This window comes from Cyclopterus lumpus, chromosome 9, assembly GCF_009769545.1.
Source record: "Cyclopterus lumpus isolate fCycLum1 chromosome 9, fCycLum1.pri, whole genome shotgun sequence".
Lineage (NCBI taxonomy): Eukaryota > Metazoa > Chordata > Actinopteri > Perciformes > Cyclopteridae > Cyclopterus > Cyclopterus lumpus.
Window position 1 is genome coordinate 10680416 of NC_046974.1, and position 14316 is coordinate 10694731.

The 14316-nt window shown below is 40.9% G+C and overlaps 1 protein-coding gene across 1 annotated transcript in view; it reads right to left on the reverse strand.

Moving 5' to 3' along the window:
• The window catches only part of ncor2 (nuclear receptor corepressor 2), a 76480-nt gene that overhangs the window by 29885 nt on the left and 32279 nt on the right, over positions 1-14316 (reverse strand). The window contains 10 exon segments of the mRNA XM_034542696.1: positions 532-692; positions 2114-2367; positions 4603-4701; positions 4789-4843; positions 5540-5718; positions 7139-7232; positions 7457-7629; positions 8624-8690; positions 11182-11234; positions 11851-11907. Coding sequence (XP_034398587.1) covers positions 532-692; positions 2114-2367; positions 4603-4701; positions 4789-4843; positions 5540-5718; positions 7139-7232; positions 7457-7629; positions 8624-8690; positions 11182-11234; positions 11851-11907 — 1192 coding nt within the window.

A 14316-nucleotide genomic window follows, 5' to 3' on the forward strand; every position in this document is an offset into this window, starting at 1 on the left:
TTGGATTTCTTATTATGCCATTTATGAGAATAAGTGGATAAAGACAAAAGGAACAACAGTGCACTCTTGTGGTGTGGGACAGGAGGCCACAAATAGAGCAAAGGTGACAAAGTTAGTCCTGCATGATGGTAGTGAAATACTCATCTCTAAACCTTTAATTGCTCCTGACAGGTGTCAAATTGTTTTGTTCTACATTATTGCATTTAGCTATTTTTCACCAAATTAGAAATCACATAAGTTTCCTTATAATGTATGAGAAATAAAGTTATTTGCCATTTATGTGTGTTTATCAGGAATATTATAAAGGTTTCATTGTGATTTGACATAATTCACCCTCATATCAAATCACCCTCTCCAGTTACAGTATGACACGTGCCTGTAGAAAATGTATTAAATATATTTAAATGTTAAAAGAACTCTGGAAAGAAGAGCAAATGTGCACTACTTTGCAGTACACTGAGACTGACCAAGCTCATTGTTGAGTGGGGGGAAGAGCAAATGTGCACTACTTTGCAGTACACTGAGACTGACCAAGCTCATTGTTGAGTGGGGGTGTGGTGGTCTCCTCCACTTCACTGGTCATTGAACGGGTGATTCGGCCCTTGCGGCGCCCCTGGCTGTTGGCTGTGCGTCGACCCTTAAACGCCACAGTAGGCTCTTTGTCCTCTGCATCTTCTCCAGAGGTGTCATCCCTGTGTTTGAAAAATGTCAACAGGGTCAGCTAGAGAAATGCATGGTGTTTGAAGGTGTACATATGATGGCAGTTAGTAACTGTAAAAAATAAATAAAAATGTTTTTGTTTTTTTAAAAGCGTAGGGACATCTCACCAGTGAAATAATTCCTTTTCCAACCTTTTCTGAGACTCAAATATGGGCTATGCTGCTATTCAGTCAGTCCCAAAAATGTAATTAAAATGTACGTGTCCATCACTGTCCCTAATGCAGCCTTTATATTACATTGGACTTTGCGCTACAAACCTCATCACATATATGTGAGGACAGGTGAATTCTGCAGACTGAAACACAAACTTGAAAGACAAAATGTTAAAGTGTATACATACACTGCTTTTTCCTTTCTCCCCCCCCCCAGATAATTTATCGAGTGTCAGCACAATGGCATGGCAGGGTACAGCCACAGAGTTTGAACCCACTGCGCCTCCATTCATCTTCCCCCAGCACCATTAATCTTGCTGAGGGGAGCCGGTGGCATTCTAAAAATAGGCGAGCCAGCTGTGCCAGCGACAGGCAGGCAGCAGGGTGTACTGGGAGTCACAAAGTCCCCCGGACTTGCCTCAGAGCAGGGAGTCAGTAAGCAGTGCCTCATCATCTTCTAGACAGTCACAACTCGTAATAAATAAACTTGAAACTATTGCGGTGTACAGCTTAAGCTGACATCATAATATAGTGTGTGAACACATACAGGCATAAGAATGTTGTATTCATTGATGAAATTTCCAGGATCAGAAAGCAGTGATATTCCATCTGTTGCATCCTGTGCTGGTCCAGTGCCTGAAAACACCACCTCCTCCAATGCTGCAACACACACTCCTCCTTACACACCGACATTTAAAATTTACAGCGAGGTTAATCCTACTGATTATTTTCCCCCACCAAAAAAATCCAGACTAATAGAATTTAAAAAACGAAACTTGGCATCCATTTGGGAAGGGGAGACACATAAACAGGAACACAGCTGTTTTATTAGGGAAAATTAAGAACATTCGAATTTGCAGTAGGTGGAATGTCTGGCTAAAAGGTGAGAGTGAGAGCTCAAGGGTTACAGGATTATTGGATTTCCAGATACGTTCCTTCTTGCCAAAACCTACTCCTACGCCATCTGACCTGGAACGATTCTAATGTGTGTTGGAGAAATGGGGAAAGTGACAAGATAGTCGCAGCTGTACAAGTCAGGCTCATACAATGTGGCAAAACACGTTTCACTTGGCTGCATCCATTTCTCACTCTGCCAGCATGCTTTTCTAATGGATCAGTGCATTAGGTCATCTCTGCAGCACACAATGTTTTGACTTACAAATTGAAGAAGTGTTTGATGCAAATGAGATGACTGACAGGAAGTTTTGATCAGTATTACATATAGTATATAAGCGACTCACTTCATTCCATCTTCCTTGTCTTCAGCTTCATTTTTTTCTTCATCCCTCTCTCCCTCCTTCTCTTTCTCCTCCTTTTCCTTTTCTTCCTGGCTGCCCCGGTGCACTTGTTGTTGTTGTTGCTGCTGCTGCTGCTGCTGTTGTTGCTGCTGCTGCTGTTGCTGCTGCTGCTGTTGTTGCTGCTGCTGCTGCTGCTGTTGTTGCTGCTGCTGTTGCTGCTGCTGCTGCTGCTGCTGCTGCTGCTGCTGCTGCCCGTGCTGCAACAAGGGAGTTAAAAACAACAAAGCACTCCGTTAAAAAGATAATCCCAGGTCATTGGACATACCGATCCACCAACCAACACCATGACCTCTCCTGTAACCTGTATACCTAGAAAGTAACTTTCACTTCAGCAGATTCCTCCAATATTTCTCTATAATTACCGGCCAGTCTCTTTAAAAAAATGTATACTTCTTCTGCCTGTCAATGGTTAAGTGAGGAGGCACTTCCTGTGGCAGATCTGATATCAAAAACACTATTCAGACCAATGTACTTTGGGCACACAGCTGAAGATGTCTGGCCTTTTTTCTTTTTGATAAGGTAACGCAACAAACGCAACATGGTGTTTGCAAAAACATGAAACGTATTACAATTTCAATCTTTGACATTTCAGTAGACTTTGTTTCACTTTTTTAAAGTACAGAATAGTTACTAACCCACAAATCATATACATTTTCTCCATAGACAAAACTAAACAGGATACGAAAGTTCCAAGATATGCTCTTTCAGCATCCAGAACCACTTCCTTACCAATTTCCTGTCTGTCTGGGCTTTAAGGGTGAGAGTTCAGATTAGACCAGACATGCGGTGTCAGAACAATTTGAAACACTGCTGAATATTGACCAAGCGGACGTAAATGATCAGAACTTCTATTCTAGTTGAGGTACTTGCAGTTGCTGCCTTAGGGCTAATCCCCCCCTCTCAAAGAACAACAACTTGTTGATCTCTTTACTACATATCAGCTCTATAAAACGACACATTACATGTGGCTCTTGGCAAGGAAACATAAAAAGGACACAAATGCAGAAAAAGGGATAAAGAATGAAAGGGGGGAGAGAAACTACAAAAAAAGGAGATTAGAGAAAGATGGAAAGCAGTATAGCTAGCTAAAAATGCCCCTTTCATTTAGAGGAGCTACCTTTATCTCCACCTATCTGCACAATATCACTAATGTCATTTCTCGCCCTTTGAATTTAACGTAGGAGACAGACAAATAATAATAAAAAACTTAACTCAAAAGGACAATGTTCACCGAGCTTCATGTTCTGTTCAGACACTTTTTCCTTCCTCCAGAAACATCAGCATAATAATCTCTATCCATCCTAACAATAGAAACCTGTTAGCACAGCGTCTAAATATGTCCCAAACTGATCCAGGGGCAGCCCTATAGAAAGTGTGGCCACTTCACTACAGCACTGTGAGAAAACAAGCCTCATCACGACTGGAAAGACATTAACATTTGCATTAAGCTATTACTTATCTCTCTCTGCACTACCCATTTCCATTAGCATTTGCAGTCATTCTGACATATTGCACTGCACTTTCTGCTCATCCTCTCCAGCTACCTCCCTCTGAGATGGCGTGCTATTAGTGCTAGCTGCTAACCAAAGATGTGGAAGCAAACCGGCGGGTAATGAGCGGAGGTTTCTTCAGGAAAAATGGAAGGGATACCATCCTTATACCCACAGGAAAAGGTCAGCAGTAAATTAATGTGCCATTTCTTTAGCACCCACCACCATGAAGTTTAACAGCTAGTACCTGATTTGAGGCTAAGTAATAACTGGGCGCTCATTAGCAATATAAATGACCTGTGTTTAAAAGAAATATGGAAATAGTGCCGACATGATGGGGTTGAGAGAATTGTGGCAATTGATCAGCACACTGGTGACCTTTTTCAACTCTTCATTATGGGAGTTCTGTGGCTTCGACTGTAACTCACTGTTCTGTAAAGACATCACTATAACTCCAGTGCTGGTAGTGAGATTAAGGCTGTGCACACAGGACACATTTTAATACAAACCCCAATTGTCAGTAGTTGTCAAAGATGTTAAATCCTATTGCATGCTGTTTTTTGCGAAACACCATGTTGTATATGCAATGCAAGGTGCCCAGTGCAATCAAAGTCAAAACATAATCTACTAGGTTCAAATCAGAAAAGGGTCAAGTTACAATCACTATAGACAAGAAAAATAGGGGGAAAGTAAATACTGGTACTTCCTGCCAAACTAATTTGACAAAAGGGAACGGCATCGGTCCTGGGGTGTGATGACATGAAATGGAAAACAGGCTTTTCGGCCAATGGTATTAGTTAGCTAAGTGACTGCAGCTGACTTCTTGGTTGCCTAGCAATAACAAAATGATGCAATGCACTGATGCCCTTGGGTTTTCAGGCCAACATAGCTTACTGTGTGATTGGTTTCTCTCAAAACGATTAGCTTGAAAGGTGAGAATACCTGGCTTCTTCCTCGGCGTCTGTAGTTCCTCCGCACTATGTTCTTGTAGTTTTCGTTCTTTTTGGTCAGGTAGTAAAAGAGCACACACTCCGCCACCGTCTGAAACATTTAAGAAATGGGTTTAGGTAATAAGAATTTTCTTAGAAGACTGGATCGCCTAGAAAAACAAAACAATTTTGTCAATACCTTTCTCTCCAGAAAAGACGCAATCAGACCAAAGTTTTTGGGGTGCTGGATGAACCTGTGGGAGAAAAACAGAAGAAACTCTAGTAAACCGGTAATGGAATGACTCAAAGTCATTGGCATTCGCTGAAAAACTCTAAATGAAGATCAGAGAATTAAACAAAAGTGTGACTGAGAAGGTGACATCACTGACATGAAGAAAAAAAAAATGCTAAATGTAAGATTAAGCTGAGGTACATCTATTGCATTAATCCTAGATAATAATTTTAAAAAGGCGACATCTCACAAATTATGTAAAATTACATACAAATATCTTACTCTATGTTTTGGATCAAAAGTTTGAGGAAGAGAAACTGAAGCGTGTAGACTTTAAAGTCAATATTTCAACTGTGTGTTTTATACGATTTGGCAGCTTGGAATGCCTCCTCTCGTTTCTCAAGAAAGGGGAAGATGCACTTCCTTACCAATAACTTACTGACCCATTATAGGTCGCCCTAATTTCTCAGGGAGAACAAGACATGCTTCAATCGTGTTGTTTAAAAATAAGCTCTTGAGAACTTTGTCTACAAAATGAGAAGGGAGCTGAAAGATAGTGTAAAAAAGCTCTGTTTATACACTGTCAAAAAATATTTTCGGTGTATATTTGGCCAACGAAAACCTAATCTAGCTGCTAAAGATAAAAAGGGGTATTTTTCTATTCACAAAAAAAGAAATTATGTCTGCCACTGTGACTTTACTAAAGTGTTGTGCTTACTTCTCCCTGAAAGTGTCCTTCTCCTGTTCGCTCCACATGTTCATAACCTGCCGGTCCTTGTACACCTTCATGGGGTCATCCATCAATCCATTCATGTTGATGAACTTGATGCGCTGCTGCTCAGCATCGAAAAGCATAGGAGGGATGACCGCCAGCTGCCGCATTTGCTTCTCTGTGTTCTGACGTACACCAATGCCACACACAAGACACACACAGAAACCAACATCCTGAAGTGAGCGGGTCGGTCTTGAGAGAGAAACTGACAGGAAGGTGCTCATATTGACGTGCACTTTTATGAAACCCATTCAGAAGATAGGCGAGGAAGTTTAGGGTGTCTAGTTGGCTCAGCAGTCAATGTATACTCTCACTTGCCACTCTTAATTTTTCAACCATTACACAATCTTAAAAAAGAAAATAGATGACGGAATTTAGGAAAGGCACAATTAGATATATAATGTGTTTTTCTCTTCTTTTTAATGGAAAATATCTATACATTTATTGTAATTTTAAATGTAATCAGGCAACCGTATTTGGTTTCAACTGGATGTGAAATGTGTGAACTATCACCTTTTACATTTTTTTAATGCAACCATCGCAACCTTAAATAGTAGGAATTGTCAAGCCAATTTGACTTGCATCATTTTCCACAGCGGGCTTAAACTGCTAAAAAAATGCTTTCTTGGATGAGACTGACCTTTGATAATGATACTTTTCCAAAAGTAGCTAAATCTGCAGGCTACTACATGGTTGTGATTGTATTACCCAAGCTGATCTTTCCTTTAAAGTCTACATTCATCACAGAACTATATAATACTGTGGGCGAGTACACAGAAAAATTACTGTTGCACCAACAGCTGAGGCTATGTGTCGTCTGCGCATGTTATAAATGGAAAGAAGGAAAAGAGAAAAGGAAGACAGTAAAAACTAAAAAAGAAACTATCAAAGTGTTGGGAGCATTTCAATTGAAAGCAGCTGTGCTGCTGTGCTTGCCACTGGGCTGTGGTGGCCTTAAAGGGCTAGTATTTGGCTTTGGCTAGCCCTGCTAGCATAGCTACCACAAATATTCCAGTGGCATATTGTACCATATTGTCTGTATAACAGCTGTATTATATGCTCATATTGAGTGCCAAATACCTCTGAAACAAAACTACAGTAATTTGTTACCATTATCTTGATTACTATGGACTGCGAGGGAAATTAAATAATGTTCATAAAGATGATTGTATATATATATATATATATATATATATATATATATGGTTTTGAGGGAGGAAGACAATTTATAGAGACTTTCCCAACTTGATTTCTTTTAATTACTTATCTACAGGATTTACAGTATAAACATTGTTAATTAATTACAAAATTCTCAATTATTAAATACTGTAGGCCTAATTACTAAAGAAACCGGCACATTTATATTTGCATGTTATTCAAATATAAATCTTTTCAGAGACTTTTGGTTTCATTCCTGGTAGCAGTGCCAACCTTGACGCTCAATACAATCAGACATTTTGAACTTCAAAAGTGTAATAGTGTGAATACACCCCAAATGTTAGAAGAGGAACTAGAGGGGCAAACGTATTGAGCAGAAGAGCTTACCTCATGCTCTGATATTCCATCAATGATCTCGGAGACCTCATGTTCACTGCGAGCTGCAGAAGAGGTTAGCCCACCTCCTCTCTGCCCAACACGGCTACAAAAAGAAAAGACCAGAAGACCAGTCACTCAAAAGCCCCAACACATGTCTGTAACTGAGCCACCTACACCAAATTAATCAAATCCAGTTGGATTTACAATAACAGCAGTAACTAGAGAACAAAGTGATTAAGTTATGTCCAGAAATTAAGTGCCTTTTCCTCTGTTGAACAATCACAGACTGCTTGTTTTGAAAGAGGGTAAGAAATCGTGTGACTTCACCTCTGCATGCGCTCCTGTAGCTCCCTTTGCTTGCGGATCTCTGGGAACTGTTTCTCGTAGTACTCCCGCACCTTGCTATCCTTGGCTCGGCGCCGCGGATTGCTTTCAATGCGCTCCACCTTCTTCTCCCAGGCTTCCATCAGCTGGTCATAGCGCTGGCAAAATTTCTGTTCCTGGGAGCACCATAGAAAGATGAAGATCTCTCAATCCATTGCAGATCAGCCTAAATATCAACAGTCTTTTTTCTGTTTTCCTTTTGATCTAAAGACAGAACACTAAATGACCATTATGTCTGAGAAACTAGGTTTTTCTTTTCTTCAATAATTGTAGAGCTCTCTACCTTTCTGTTGTGTCCCACCATGAACCTCTACATGTTCACAGGGGGCAAAATGATTTGTTGTTATTCTATAGGGAGTCTGGCCTTGAGCCGACGACAATCCACAGCTTCCACACAGGCCGGCTGTAAAGCAGACCATTAAACCCAGTGGAGACACAACCCTCAGTATGCTCATAACCACAAGGTGATGTCTCTGCAACCACCCTGATACCCCTGATACCCCCGATACACCACCCCCGTCAAACACACACACACAAGACCAGACATCCATGACTCCAGCTTTGATGCAGGTGCTGCATTTGATCTGTTCTCTCTGGCCTCACATAAATTTGCAATAAATAATAAATGCAGAGCTAAGAAACAGTTGTCGTTTGCACCATCTCTGTGGTTTAAAAATATATATACTTTCCCATATTTCCTTATTGTGGATATATGCAAATGTCATAGCAAAACATGATTTGCTCTAATGATTTTCTGTCGAGCTAGTTGATTTTGAGATGTCTGCCTGGCTCGCAGCATTGATCTGCTTTATTTATAGTCATTCTCTTGGGCTCAGTCTACCTCAATCCCTGGCACTCAGAAGTGCTTGATTGACATGAGAATTCAACAGATGTAGGGTTTTGTTTTGATAATAAGAGTTTTTCAAAAGCAACCCATTCCCCCCAAGCCACAGTAAGAGTACTGACAACAGATCATGCCCGGAGCTCTATTCCTCTTTGGTCTGCATAAAATGGCCCCTCACTTCAGGATCAGCTGGCCCAGTTTCCCCACTAGTCATCTATCATGGGCAGAGCCCCGGCAGAGTCAAACATGTTGAGTTCTCTACTTACCCACTGCTTACGAGCATGATTTCTCCTCTTGAAGTATAAGATGAGCTTCTTCCTCATCGCCTGGTTTCTAAGAGGGTTGAAGAAAGAGAGGCATGGAGATAACAGAGGGGCAGAGGGATATAAACAAAAGCAAAAAGTGAGGACATTCACAAAAACACATGATCCCGTTTTCACATAATAGATTAAGTATCTGATGTTCTCTAGATCTTCGGGTACACATGTTCGACCCTCTGCACTTTCTCCGCCTCGCTTCTTTACCCAATAAACAAACAGAAACCACACACAAACACAAACGATGCATGTCCTTGTATGCCACCGCTCGATAAACTTGCTTCTGGGTGGAAAGGACAGCGAGGTGAGCCAAACTTATAAAACTTGTCTGGGTTGGGAACAGACAGCCACAGTGCCTCTAATAAAAGGTCAGGGCCGGTAATCTCCTTAGGCAGCCTCTCAGTTTGTCTCTTTCTGCGCTGCAAGACATAATTTTATTCCTGACACTTAATCTGTCAGTTGTAAGGTCACGTTTCCCACTGATTAATGTAATCTTATTTTACATTAGTGACTTCAGCTGAGCCGCAGGGTCCTTCAGGTCACAGGCAAAGACAGAAGTGGAGTACTTGTGGAATATGAGTTTTGGGGAAATTAGAAGATAGCATTATAACATGTATGGGTCGGGAGGGATGAACACAGGATGACCCATTCTCCATTTCCCAAACATGTTATCTGCAATAACCAGCAATTAACAAGTTAAATCTAAACTGCCTTAACCTCTAACCTACATAAACACTCCCCCAAACAAATATGCACATGTTGAGCCACACCTTTGTAGAAAAGAATCCAGCTAAATCCAGCTAAATCCTCTTAATAGCCACATCTGAGTGAGAAATAACAGCACTGATAGATGAAGCCCAACAGAGACGTATTGTTCTCTGGATGCCAGATGGCAAAAGGAAAAGATTAGCAACTCTGAACTCATACGAAAGATTCTTTAGTCCTTCTCTAAGCTTGTGCCACTTCTGAGATATCGGAGAACGCTGTAATCTTCAAAGTTTGATTTTGTTTTCATAGCAGTTAAATATGCAAAGGAAATATCAGCTGTGTGCAGCAGATGACATGGGATGGGGACTTGGATGCGAGAGCCCCACAAAGAAATTGGTACTCATCTATTCCAGCAGGGGACGAAGTGCCAAGGTTATTAAACCGGTTAGCAAAACAAAGAAGTCAATTGTGCTGGCTCCAAAGCGACACAGTGGTATTTAATAACACACACACACTGAGGGAGAGAGGAGAGTTTTCAATTAATTGCTCTGAGACAATAATACTGATCAAACGATTGCAGGTATCAAAAGGGGTGGAGACGGACCAGTGTTCTGGCAAGAATCAGACACATCTTGTGCTATGCTACTGTGCCCAAGCCACCGTGCCAATGGTGGCGACGAGTTATCATAACTCTCGTGGATGCTCCTTGATGCGCCACCATGAGTTATAGTACTTAAGATTACAGAGCCTTCTTGATAACCCCCTAAATGCATAATTCCACTAACATTACATTGAAATGATCAATTAAACATTCACCTAACGTATGGCTGAGACTGCCATCCTGCTGTTAATATTCCCTGTCAATATCAGGGGAAAAAATGTGAAATCATTCGTCATTTTAGTCCATTTTTAGGAAGCAGTGGCTCTGTTTGTTTTGTTTATTTATCCATTTTCTTGTATGACTAATGCACTAATTTGACCACAAAATGGCCCCATAAACACTGTTTCACTAACAGCGCAGGTCCTATTTTCCATAATCGTTTTACCCTCTGTAGCTGCGCTCATTACACATTTATTCCAGTAAGTTTCATTGCTAAATTAAAAAAATTACTATTTTGAATCCCCCCTCGGTGATACCATGTGTATGCATATGTTTACAGATTGTAAAGCCCTGTTAGGCAAATTTGTAATTTTGGGCTATACAAAATAAAATGAATTGAATAAAAAAAAAACATTCTTTGCAGTCTGCCAAGGGAGAGTTGAGATGTGTGGGTGTGGAGACAAGTGGTGAGCCCCTCTCTCACAGAGTTAACATACAACCACTATGGGACTTAATAGCTGCTAAGATAGACAAGTTTCAGTTTCCACTGGTAATAGTTTAATGGTTACAAAGCATTTAAAAATAGCAGCACAAATACTACAGGAGTGCATATGCTCGATTATAAGTAATTACATTTGGACACAAACAAATGGCCTGTAAATATAATCAACAACAGGTCAAGTTTCTCCTTGTAGTACAGGGCTTCTTCAGCATTTCAAGCCTGTTCTTTGATAGTGTTCATTCTCATCGACTGGGAAATGACAGTCGTTATGGGAATTTAGTTTGGTAAACTCTGGTATTTCAAGAGCTTGAAATGCATTATTCACAATTGTTCTGTATATAAAACAAAACATTCAATGGTGACACAATTTGCATTTCAATCAATCCAACATGAGCTCCCATATCAATGGTTGAGTTATACTTTAATGGCTGGATATAAACATTTCTTAATGTGGAAGGCATATGTAGTGACACTCACATTTTGATGTTCTCATGGTACTGCTTGGTATCAGAAGGCTGATTGTACAAAGGCTGGAACACACAAATGAACAAACACTAAGATAATTAGCCATATTTTCAGTTGTGCAACAGATAGTAAATGAACAGATTAAAAGCATTAGCACTGAGATTTTTAATGAAATTCCTTTATAAATAAAATGCATTATTATTATTAAAAACATTACGGCGTTCACTCCAACACCTCCTCAATAGGACTCGGACCATGCAGTAATATTGTGTGTGTGTGTGTGTGTCTGTGTAATGGATAGATGTGTGTAAAGGTATAGTGCGTGTGAAAATTTAGGACTAAAACAAATAAGTGAAAAAATATTGCAAACAAAGGCAGTCTGAGAATTATGTCTAAAATAAAAGTCCTTCTGGCACAGGCAACACTTTAACATTGCACCCTGATTCGAGTCATCAGATTCAATGTTTCAATATTGCTTATAAAGCTTTGGATAAAGTAACACAATATTTTTATTGTGTTACTTTACACCGCTGCTAAAGAGCCTTTCACTCATGTACTTGTTTTTCCAAGCATTCTGTATCCCCATTACATGATCTTCAATAAAATGCTGTTTCAATAATTCAAAAACATGAGCAGGGAACAAAAAAAGAAAATACATAGGATATCAAAGCCTCCACTCACCAGTTCTACCCTGGGTCCCAGTCCCTCCAGTATCCTGTGAGCCTCTTCTGCCTTTTTCTGGGTAGGGAACACAAACCGAAGTAGTACATTAGCCGGCCGCCTGCACCTCAGCCATCACCACGGCAACGCTGCGAGCACGCTCACTTGATCACTGAGGCTACACTACTGCTTGCTGGTTGGTTGGCTGGCTGGCTGGCTGGCGAGATGGATGCAGCGACTATTATTAGAGCTTTTAACTCAAGCTGGGCCACAGCTCCTTGCCTCAGCTCCCTCTTTCCTCTCCCCAAAAAAAAAAAGGTTACTCACATCCACTGAGCAGAGAAAGGAAGAGTGAAAGAGCAGGCAGGCAGGCTAGTGGGAGTGGAATAGAAAGTGAGTGGGAGAGATGGAGCAAAACACAGGGAAAGGAGGGGGGACCAAAGGGCTTTGGTGCTGATCTCAGAAGAGACATCTGATGAAAGAGAGAAAGATCTCACCTCCAGCTCACTACCTATAACACTCAAGCTTTTTACAACAAAAACTCCTGGCAGAGAGGAGAAGTATTGGGCCATGAAGCTGGGCAGCAAACAAACTCCCATCTGTGTCTCTGGATGACCTCTACGCAGCTCTGCTCCTCCATACATTTGTATATTTAGCTCCAGCAGACAAATGTGTGAGCAGTGTCCCAGACTACCCCTCTCAAGGTTCGCTCCACTCTTTTCCTTATCCCACTCTCTCCACTTCATCGATCAAACGGACCCTCCTTGGTGACACACGACATGCTCTGTTGCTTTCCATCGCACTTCATCTCCTTCAGTGACCTCGCATTGAGACTGGCAGGACTGACACATTCCCAGATGGGATGGAAGTACAGTGAGGGAGGGCTAGAGGGAGATTTTAGAGGTGACAACAAAGACAGAACCTACCGGTGTGTATGTGCACGTCAACCTTTATTCTTCACCACCTACAATGTAATGCCGCTTCCTTGTCTTTTTCCCTCCCTTCCCTGTAGAGGTAGCACAGGAGGTGGTTGGGATCTACTCCTAAGTTTATTCAAGACTCACGCAACAGACTTGGATGTAAAACCCCGGAGGAGCTCACACACAAAGCTTAACTTTACTCAACACAGGCTTCCAACTGGATCACCTGTGAGTAGAGCCAAATGACAGGGCTCAAGTTTTGTAAGTGTATTTCCTCTATGACATAAGGCAAAGGGAAGCACTGATGATTTACATACTTTACATATTCAAATGTGGATAGTTACTTAATGCCAATATTTTTCTGGAATTTGCGTTGCATTGAGTTCCTCATTTATGTTGATTCCTCACCAGTGAGTAGGTGTAACAGGCTGCAGAGTATTGTCTCAGAGAGCCTGCTTACTACAGAAGCAGTTAATGAACAGCAAATATTAAAACCAGCCATTCATCCTGGGGGAGTAGGGAGGCTGAAGGATTTCTCTTTTCCTTGACGTCATTTTAAAAGAAAATTTGAAGACTGCACGATACAGACATCAAAACTCTTGGAATATTGCTTCACATTAAATATAATAAATGACACATTTTGCAAGAAAAAGAGGGGAGTGGATGAGATTCAAAAGAATTAAATGTTTTATAAATTATCTGAAAATGTGGATAGTTATACAGAGAGAGCTGCTGGTCTTGAAACACACACACACACGCAAACACACACGCACACGCACACAATTACTTTGTTTATGCCCCCCGTGGTAACACACAGGACTGCTACTCTGGCAGTGGCCTTATGCTGTAAAGCTTAGCAACTGTACTGTGGTACATGCTGCCTGCAGTCAAAAAGATTGTTTCCCAGTGGATCACATGATCCCTGAAAAAAGACAAACTTATGAAAATAGCACTGTGGGTGCTTATGCAACTACAATCACAGCATTACTATTATTATTTGTTTATTAAGGGACAGTGCACAAGAGGCTATTTTTCATCTGTACAGATTACAAAACGTCTGTCTCCCATTAAGAGAACGCACAAGAGAAAAACAAGGGACAGCCGAGAGAAAAAATAAAAAAAGGAAAAGCACTACAAGGCCATCTTAATGACATATACATGAAGGTTTAGCATAGCTCAAAAGAATAATGAAAATGCCATCTCAGAGGGGCTTTCTTCTCTTGTGCTCATGTCCATAACAGCCATGGACTTCAGTGAGCCATCCCCGGGGCTTGACAATGGGAATTCGGTAGAAATGAGTCTGAAACCCTGTCTGGGAAAGCTGGTGACAGAGCCCAGCGGGGACAGTTCAAAAAGACATGCTGAGGCTGGAGTAATTATACCCCAGATGCTTTACCAGACATGCACAAATGTATATAAATGTACTGTACATATATGTTTTACAAATACATGCATACAAAAGGATTGGCATGTCACACAAAGATTTAAAATAACATTATTACATAATTTACACATAACCCACTTAATGCACCTTGGGCAGATAGATGACCGATATAAAATAAATAAA